The 10,164-nt window shown below is 33.3% G+C and overlaps 1 protein-coding gene across 1 annotated transcript; it reads right to left on the bottom strand.

The window, feature by feature from the left end:
- Positions 1 to 1,174: 1,174 nt before the first annotated feature.
- Positions 1,175 to 1,911, bottom strand: LOC131605077 (early nodulin-like protein 18). Its single transcript, XM_058877474.1, has 2 exons — positions 1,484 to 1,911; positions 1,175 to 1,370 (listed from the first exon to the last, which is right to left on the bottom strand). The coding sequence occupies exons 1-2, from the start codon at positions 1,909 to 1,911 to the stop codon at positions 1,175 to 1,177; spliced, it is 624 nt and encodes a 207-aa protein (XP_058733457.1).
- Positions 1,912 to 10,164: the final 8,253 nt, after the last annotated feature.

Below are 10,164 nucleotides of genomic sequence, written 5' to 3'. Positions count from 1 at the left end.
GCCTATCAATCAGCATCTCCTGAGCTTCCGCCTTTGTTAGCCTATTGTGATAAAGGAGGGTACCCCTGATAGGAAGATGAAGTAGGCATGCCACATCATCTAGGGTGATGGTAATCTCACCGCGGGGTAGATGAAATGAGGATGTCTAATCCGCTGTCGCGGACTGATAAAAAACGAGTGTTTTGTAAAAACTGTAGTAACGGTAACGACAACTCGGATATCGTCTCACAAGGATTCTTAGTTATTACTAACCGAAGGTAAATCGAATACAGGGGGGTTGGTTCAGGTTCGATTTAGAAAAAGTGATTATGAAATAAGCTGTTGCGAAATAAGTGATTATGAAATAAGTCAATCTACCGATTCGATTCCTACCAATCATCGATTATTATAATTTCACTACCCTAAGCGGATTTCATTCCTGTTCGATCACAAAATCAATTACAAGCGCAACAATTTTATAGAATTATATTTCCCGTTTGCCAATATAAGCATTCAGTTAAGCAAAAGGCGGATTAACGATTAAGCATATGATAAAACGCATAGAAATTTGGGAACCATAAATTAATCGAACCAAACAATCTACTCTACGAATAATCAGATTAAGCAAATGCTAAACACAAAATAGAATTGAAGGAATTGGAATTATAATGCAAAATTATATTAATCTCATAGTTTAGGAACCTGAATACGGAAGATTAACCAAAAGCGATTAGTTCTCCATAGCCATTCGTACAAGCTTCGATAAAAAATTCGTGAATAGTTATAGGTGAACAGTACCGCGGCTGCTAGGTCTTAGGGAAAAAACACAACCCGTTTATGACTCAACTGGGTCAAATTACAAAACCTAGACCCACTACTAACTACCCAAAATAGAAAATAAACTAGTGCTGCAGCTTCAAATGCAAATATGGGAATTATAGGCTCCGAATCTGACTTCAACTCAACATGAATGTCGTAGCTCTCTCTCTTAGCTTTTCGGCGATTATTAGAACGCCTCAATCGAATTCCTAGAACTCCAGTTATGATCGTTTCCGTAAAAGTTGTCAAAGCTGAAAATAAAATACGAAAATTAAATAACGATAAAAATAAACTGAAAAATAAAAACATTGTAAAATACAAAAATAAACAAACCAAACGATAGAAATGCGTAAGTAAAATTATAAGGAAACATGCATCAAAATGCACTGATCAATATCTTAGGATGCCATCTCTCTGCAAAGGCCGCAAGCATACCATTAAGTATGGTATCGTAGCCGAGCATGCAGAGGTCCCTCATGCCTGAAGCTTCCAGTACCTCCTGAAACCATGGCTCGTTAGGCTGTGCGAGGTCTTTAATCTTCCGCCCATGGTTGTAGAACCTTTGGGGATCCCTACTTTGAAATTTTTAAAAACTTAAAACGATTAGTAATAAGCAAGGTAAAAAATGATGCAAATAAAATGCACCTCTCCATCCCATATACGTCTAGCTGCATGCTCGTCATACCTTGTCAAAAGAGATGCGTCTACAGAACCCCCAGGGTACCAAATAGGCCCCGGTACCGGATCATCTTCGTGGCCCTGTGTAGGTGGCACATCAGATCCTGCATCCAGAGTAGAAGTAGAAGTAGTGCCACGACGACGTCTGCGGGGTGGTGGCATCTGTGAGGAACCCTCGGGATCGTCCCGAGGCCTCCGTAGTTCAGTTGTAGAGGGGGCAGGAAATGGTGATGCTCTGACAGGTGAAGGAGCAGGCCTAGCTGAAGCGGGTGATGGAGAAGGTATGACTGAGGCGGGTGTATGAGATGCTGTAAGTGAATCAGATGGAACAGCTACTCTATCAGTGACCTGAGATACTATACGCGACCGTTCTCGTCGAGCGGATGCGTGTTGTGCAGTCCTCCCATGAATGTTTTTATCCGGGCCGTGGGTCATGATGTCTACATTATGATACAAAAGAGCTCGATTTAGATACTGCGTATTTATAATAAACATCAAAATAAAAACAGAAAATTACTCATCCGTAGATGCATCTACGGAAGTATGATATTTACAAAACACTGAATTTTTCCGTACATGCATCTACGGAAGTACCTTTGTTTCAAAACATTGAGTGATTTCGTAGATGCATCTACGGAACGCCCCAACATTCATCTCTTCCGTAGATGGATCTACGGAAACAAATGAAACTCAAAAACGCAACAATGGCGTCTGAGTCAGTCCAACCACTACAAAACCTATTTTTGGTGGCTTGATCATTCGTTTAAAACATCAAACAAACCCTACATTATCTCTAAACACTATTGCTAAACCTATCAATTCATTTCTACACCTAAACATCACATTCCAATTCAATTTCAAAATTACTCTAAATAAATTAAAAATTCGAAAAAATTATCGATTAAAGTTGATGTTGATGTTGTTAAACCTTGTTTGAAGTTGATGTTGACAAGAAATTTGAAGTAGAACTTGAAAGAGATTTGAGATTGAACTTGAAAGAGATTTGAAGTTGAGAGAGTATGAGGAAAGTTTGTGTTTGTGTTTGAGTTTGAAATGAAGAGAATGGGGGAGGGAAAAGGTCTGGCGCGAGTTATAACACCAAACATTTTCGTAGATCCACTTACAGAAGACTTCCATAGATGCATCTACGGAACAGAACAACGTTAAAACAAAAAAAAATACTTCCGGAGATACAACTACGGAAACACGAGGGCAAAATAGACAATTCGGTGATGCGTAAGAGGGCCCTAGGATTGAGAGAGAAATTCTCTTAATATTTACTTTAATCACTTTTAACATAATAGATATGAATAGTTGTGATAAAGTGTTACCAATTAAATTTAAAAATAAAACTATAACTAATAAAAGAGATTTAAATATTAGTATTTAGTATTGGTATATAAATTTACACTACAATATAATTATCCATATATATTATTTTAAATACAATTTTTTAAAAATTTAATATTTTATAAAAAAATTGTAAAATTTTTTTAAACTTAATTTTTTATTATATTATATCCATATATAAAATGAAAATTAAGAATTTGATGGACATAGTAGAATAATTAACAATTCAATTTTAATTGATTGTCATAAAATAAAGATTTTAATTGTTTTACCAAAAAATGATACATTCAATATATTATAATTAGTTATACAATCAATCAAATTATACCATATAGATTTAAGTGATATATTTTAGAAACTAATTTAGAAAATAACAATATAATGTGATTTAAAAGTTTACAATTTTTCTTTCAATTTTTTTCTAGAACCCCCTCTTACATTAATTTAATAATTTATCGTTATCTTCTTTTTTTTGTTTACAGTAATAATTTATCGTTATCATTCTATAATATTTTATTTTTCTTCTTTATTTTATTATAATTTTTCTTCTTTATTTCATAATTAGACTTCTTTCCTCTCAATTTGTTATATAATCCAAACAGCAAACATAGCCTTAAAGCATGTGTTTTCTCTACTAGTACTTTTCAATGCAGTACTTTCAAAGTCAAACCTGTAACATGAATGCTCAAAGTAAAGATGGCGTCTCAAAGGGACAAAATAGAAGTACTTTCAAAGTAAAACTTGTAGCATGATTTCCTTCCAAATTGCATTTTTAATCTTTTTCACCCATTTTGATGTGTGGGTCTCACATGCCTTTCTTTACTCTGTCTCTTTAAACAATTGAGAGAAAGCTTTTTAATTTGTGTGCCATTCCATACATAGGGGCAGGCGAACTAGGCAAGGGTCTACTCTAGGATCTCCAATTTTATTTACTTACTACATCTACTATATCTACTATACAAACATATACTAAGAGATTGACGACTATCTACTATACAAACATATATTAAGAGATTGACTAATCTGACTATCTACTATACAAACATATACTAAAAGATTGACCAATCTGACTATTATGCCATTTGTTAAAAAACTCTTTACACATAAAAAATGACAATTTCGTAACTAATAAAATAACATATCACTTTTTCAACTTTTTAATAACCAAACTCCAATTATTGGTCTCTCATTGGTCCAACTTTTTAAATGTTCAATAACCAACTTTTCAACTTTTTCTCCTCAACACACTACTCTCTCTCTCTTACTTAAAATTTCAAATTTCTTTCGCATTTTATTTTCCCACACTTTCTTATTTTCATTTTAATCATTATTCACTTAATCACAAAAATTATTAATAATCTATTTTTTTAATTTTAATAAAATTAAATATTTATTTATCTACTATACAAACATATACTAAGAGATTGACCAATCTGACTATTATGACATTTGCTAAAAAAACTCTTTACACATAAAAAAGGGCAATTTCGTAACTAACAAAATAACATACCACTTTTTCAACTTTTTAATAACCAAACTCCAATTGTTGGTCTCTCATTGGTCCAACTTTTTAACTTTTCAATAATCAACTTTTCAACTTTTTCTCCCCAACACACTACTCTCTCTTACTTAAAATTTCAAATTTCTTTCGCATTTTATTTTCTCACACTTTCTTATTTTCATTTTAATTATTCTTCATTTAATCACAAAAATTATTAATAATCTATTTTTTTAATTTTAATAAAATTAAATATTTATTTATCTCACGGGTCACTATCAACACAATATTTAATTTATTTTAGTCTATCATTACACACTTTCTCTATTTTAATTAAAATTCCAAATTTCTCTCAAATTTTCTTCCCACACTTTCTTACTTTCATTTTTAAAAAAATTCTCTATTTATTTATCATCTCAAAACAATTTTTTTTAATTTTAATAATAATGTAAATTATTTTAATAAAAATTCACTATCAACACAATACTTATTTTATTTTAATCAATCATTATTTTTATTATAGAGATAGTATCCTTAGTTTTTTTCTTTCTTCATCTCACGATTCTTTTTTTATAATTATTTAATACAATTAAAATCATATGATTATTGTTCATTTTACATTTGTATTTAAATATATGATTATCTAATTTTTTATAATTAAACAATTTATTTTAAATTTATACATATCTAATTAAATTTCATAAAATATTACTAGTTATATTTAATAATACTCCCTCTACTCCCATTTATAAGAAAAAAACTCTTTTTACATACATTGAATAAATAATGTATCTGGACAAGATATTGTCCATATATATTATTTATTTAATGTATTTCAAAAGAGAATCTTTTCTTATAAGTGGAACTAGAGGTAGTATTTTCTTTTAAAAAAATACTCATGTTATAAGAAATTAAAAAATTCTTAATTATTCTAGAATTATACAAAATATATGTTTTATATTTATTTTAAATATTAACTTAAAATAGTAATGTAGATTATATATTAAAATATCAATTTAAAATAGTATTGTTCTATTTACAATGTCGACCTAAAATAATAATGTAAATTATTACATTCATCTAATAATAGTAATTTTAATAGAGTAATGTTATTCATACACTCAATTGTTACACCAATACTTACACCCAACAGTACTTTACAGTTATCATTAAATTTGGTTAATGCAGTGTAAAAACTTGGTTAATGCAGTAATGAAGTTGGTTAATGCAACATCCATGTATTAAAAATAATTTTTAGCAGTCACCAAACTTGGTTAATGCAGTGTACAAACTTGGTTAATTCAGTAATAAAGTTGGTTAGTGCAACATCCAGGTATTAAAAATATTTTTTAGCAGTCATCAAACTTGGTTAATGCAGTGTAAAAACTTGGTTAATGCAGTAATGAAGTTGGTTAATGCACGTCCAAGTATTAAAAATAAACGCCCGTACATGAACAGTATCCGTCAGTACATGAACAGTGTCGTTCGTACATGAGTAGTGGCGTCGTACATACGGTTTAGGTGTAAGATTTGGTGTAAGAATAACATTTCTGATTTTAATAATATAAATACTCTCTTTGATTCAAGTAAATGTACACCATTTTCGAGAAAAAGAATTATATCATCATGTTTTTTTATCAATTTAACTCTTTAATTTTATCTATCCTAACATATTTGTACTATTATAGTAGTAACTTATATTATAATGTTAATTCATAAATAGTATAAAAGAAATAGTTAAATATTCAATTTTCTCATCACATTAACAACACAATTATTTGAAAATAATTTTGCCAATTCTTCTGCTATCGCTATGTCGGATTTCATCATCATCAAAGCGTTCGATGTCACTATCCGTCCTCCTCGAGCTCCTAACATCAGAGAGGTTTTATGGAGTCCTCCTATGCAACTGTGATGGTTCGTTTAATCTGATTACTAAGGCAGCTGGGTGTGGAGGGATTTTTCGAAATCACTTGGGTAATTTCATCCCTGCTTTTGCAGAAAATATTACGTCGATGTCGTCGGTGTTTGCAAAATTTTCTGCAATTCTAAAAGCAATTGATATTGCGATTTCTCGCTGTTGGAGTAAGATTTGGATAGAAATCGATTGTAGTATGGTTGTTAACGCTTTCTATAATCCGGCGTTGGTTCCTTTGAAGCTTGTTCATAGGTGCAATAGAAAGTTGAATCCGCCTAATACTACTAACATCATCATCACTAACATACATAGGAAAGGGAACTCTTGTGCTGATTTTTGGCTAATTCAGCGCTCAACATAGGTTCCGCCGTTATTTTTGACTCCATCCCTATTGGAATTAGGAGTGATTTTGTAACACCCGTATATTTTAATTTTTAATTTAAATGGAAATTTAATTTATAATTAGAATTATTGGTGGTTTGTGGGATTTAATTGGAAGAAAGATGGTTTATAGTGTTGGGCCAAGTGTGGTATTAGTAAAGAGGGGGTGCTATGTTAGTAAAGCCCTTTACTAATTAAAATGTTATTTTTCATAAAAATAAGGAAAATTGGGAGAAAGGAAAAAGGAACGTGAAAAGCAGAGCAGAGGAGATGAGGGATTGGAAAGCTGGTACGTGATGAGGAGCAATGGAGGGAGAGACCAATCAAGAATCTTTGACTAAGGTAAGGGGGGACTCTCCGGTTATCATCTATTATCGTATACTTGGATAATAATATTGATTAGGGATGTTGTTGAGTCAATTGGATTATATGTCGGGTTTAGGGAGGTTATAAATTGATGAAAATTGCATGGATTATTGATTGATTATGTGTTGTTTTGATGTGTGATGATGAATAATGATACAATTGATGATTAACTGCCTGTATATGACGTTTGAGTCAGTTTTGGACCCAGATTGAGTCAGATCGCAGGATCTGACGCAGACCTGAAAGTCTGTGAAATCGCCAGTTCGCGCCGCGTCCCCGTGTTGGCGCCGCGAAGGCGTACTTGTTTTCTCGTACCGCGCCGCGTGCATAGGTTGGCGCCGCGAACACGTTTGTATGGTTCAGGTTGCGCCGCGAGTCTTGGTTGCGCCGCGTGCTGTAGCGATAGTTGTTTTCTTGAAAAGTTAAATGATGTGTAACTTTCGAACCGTAGGTCCGTTTTTAGTGCCGCTTCGAGCACGATGAATCTTATGATGAAATGAGGTGTGAATCCAATTATTTTTAAATATGATTTTATTTCTTGGTGAATGATGTATTGTACATATATGTGATGAGATGTGTTAAATACATGCTACGTTGAAATATTAATCATGTGACGATTTGTTTAATTGGATGATATATTGCTGACATATATGATGAAATGTGACAATATAAGATGTTGTTTTGAAAAACATCATGATGTGATGATTTGTTGAGAGTTGTATGATGATGACTGAATTGTTTTGGAATAATGTGGATACATGTGTGTTCTTATTATTGATGATGATGATTGATGTGGACACATGTATGTTCTTTAATGATGATGATGATGATGATGATGATTGATTGTATTTGAATGATGCTAATGTATATAAACATACTTTGATGATGATGATAATGATGATGAAGTGGGTATTTGATGATGTTACTCATTAGACTTGACGATGGTATAGTATGTTGTATATGTTGCATTCATTCATGTTCATTGATGATACTGTATCCATAAGGGTGTGTTGGATCAGTGAAGGGCATGATTCCCATTGTGTGAAATCTGTGCTGGCAGGGCCGTATCTGGATGATGTTGGATCGGTCATGGGTTATTCCCATTGGATGATGTTGGTACCACATGCATAGTGTCAGTTCATACATATGCATACTTTTATAACATGATTGGGAGTATTCCAGTGTTATAAATATTGATGATGTGTTGATTGCGTGTTTTTTTGAATTAATGTTGAGTATGATTGTCTGTGTGAAAGATGTGTTCTGTTGATGTTTATGTAAACGATGGATGTTCCTGATAATCTGAATATGATGAAATTGGGTGAATAATATAACTATGATGTGTTGTTATTTAGGATGCAATAAAATTTGTTAACTGTGATGAGACTCACCCTTACTGTTGACATTTTCAGATTGAGGATAGCTGCTTTCGACTTGGTGAGGATTAGCTCATAAGTCGGTTTAGTTGTTGTGTCGGTGTCATGCTCTGATAGATGTAACACTGGGGACGCGATGTTTTGAGTTTCGATTATAATTCTATTGTTTATTTTATTTGAAGTCTGATACATTAACGATGTAATGTTGACTTGATGGTTTGATTCCGCTGTGTAAACATGATTTTTATCTAATGAGTTATAATTTCAGATGTTTCAGTGAATGCATGACATATGTCGAACGTGTGTTTTCTTTTATTTTTGAATTGTGACACCCTTTGCATGTTTACTCTGATTTAATTTTGAATAATTGCCGTGGGGTATTAGAGGGGTGTTACAATAGTGGTATCAGAGCAGGTCGGTCCGTCCGGCCAATTGTTGAGTCAGTTGAGTTGCGCGACAGTTGTATCTTGTCGGCATTTTATTCCTTGGTACGCGACATGTGAGTGAATCACTGTCGGTACTTGGTTGTTTTTTGCAGGTGTTGGATTGAAACAAGTGGGGGAGAAGCTTCGCTTCTCGGTTATGTTTCAGTTGTAAGAAGGTTGATTCAGTAGGCTGTTGTTAGCAACAGTGCGAGCGTTGTTGGAGTTTGTTGTTTCCCGAATTGAAGGTGACTTGGAATTAAGACTTCACTAGGAATTGAGTTGGAACATCTTGAAGGAAGATGATTAAAGGTAATTGACAGTTATTGTAAGAGAAGGAAATTGGAAAGTTGCGATGTGTCAGCTCTACTGGTGTACTGCGAAGATGTCAGTTGAGTAGCTTTACGTCTCGGAAGAGATTCAGCTGCAAGTTTGCAAAGAGGATTGCTGTAGTAATGTTCCAGAAATCGCACTTCGGCGATAGGATGTGTTGCTCAAGTCATAAGAATGTTTGGAAGTGAAGAGATACGATAAGGGGCTGTTTGGAATGTGATAGAGTTGAAGAGAATGAGTTTTGGAGAGAGATTTTCGTAAGCAAAACGCAGGAAAATTGCTGAATAGCTGCGAAACTTCGAAAATTCATAACTGGAGTTCTGGACATCCGAATTGAGTTCCGTTTGAAGCGTCGGAAATCTAATGAGATGAACTTTGTTATAAAAATAGTTGCAGCAGCTGTAACATATTTAATTGTGACAGGATGACGTTGGAAAGAGGTGGAGTTACGGTTACTCTTGTTCTTATAACTAGACTTGTTTATTGGTACTGCACGGGATGTCAGTGTCAGTGTTGAATGGATCGAAGGAATAATTAGAAGGTTTGTTGAGGAGTAATTTTAAGAATTGAATTTACCAATTGATGAGTTTTGGATATATCGTATAGAGTGTCGCTGCATGATGTCAGTGTTGCATTTTTCGGGCAATGATTGGAAAATTCATATCTTGAGTTCCGAGTGTCGGATTAATGTGCCGTTGGAGCCTACGAAGAGGTGAAATTATGTTCTACCTTATGGGAGAGTTATAAGTACAGTAGAGGTGATCCTATGAGGAGATAGTCTGAATTCGGTTAAGGAAGCGCGGAACTTGTTGAATAGGGATGTCTACTACCGATTATTTGAAACGAAGTTGAGTAGGACATGTTGTTGATGAATAAGTCGACGAGATGTTCGGTCACAAAGATGATTTGAATACCGATGGATTTTAGTGAATGAGTAAATTAGTAGTAAAGATGGAATAAACTTTAGAACTCTTGGAATCGTATTTGTGATGGCAAAGTAACGATAAGTATAAAAGAAGAATTGTAGGGAATTTCTAACATTTG

This window comes from Vicia villosa, linkage group LG5 (assembly GCF_029867415.1).
Source record: "Vicia villosa cultivar HV-30 ecotype Madison, WI linkage group LG5, Vvil1.0, whole genome shotgun sequence".
NCBI lineage: Eukaryota > Viridiplantae > Streptophyta > Magnoliopsida > Fabales > Fabaceae > Vicia > Vicia villosa.
This window is presented reverse-complemented; position numbering and strand designations above follow the sequence as displayed.

Bases quoted from the DNA above. Each gene is read 5' to 3' on its own strand.
- LOC131605077 (XM_058877474.1), bottom strand. From the start codon at position 1,911: ATGACCCACGGCCCGGATAAAAACATTCATGGGAGGACTGCACAACAC. The intron at 1,371-1,483 runs GTATGACGAGCA...ATTTCAAAGTAG, and splicing joins GACGCATCTCTTTTGACAAG to GGATCCCCAAAGGTTCTACA.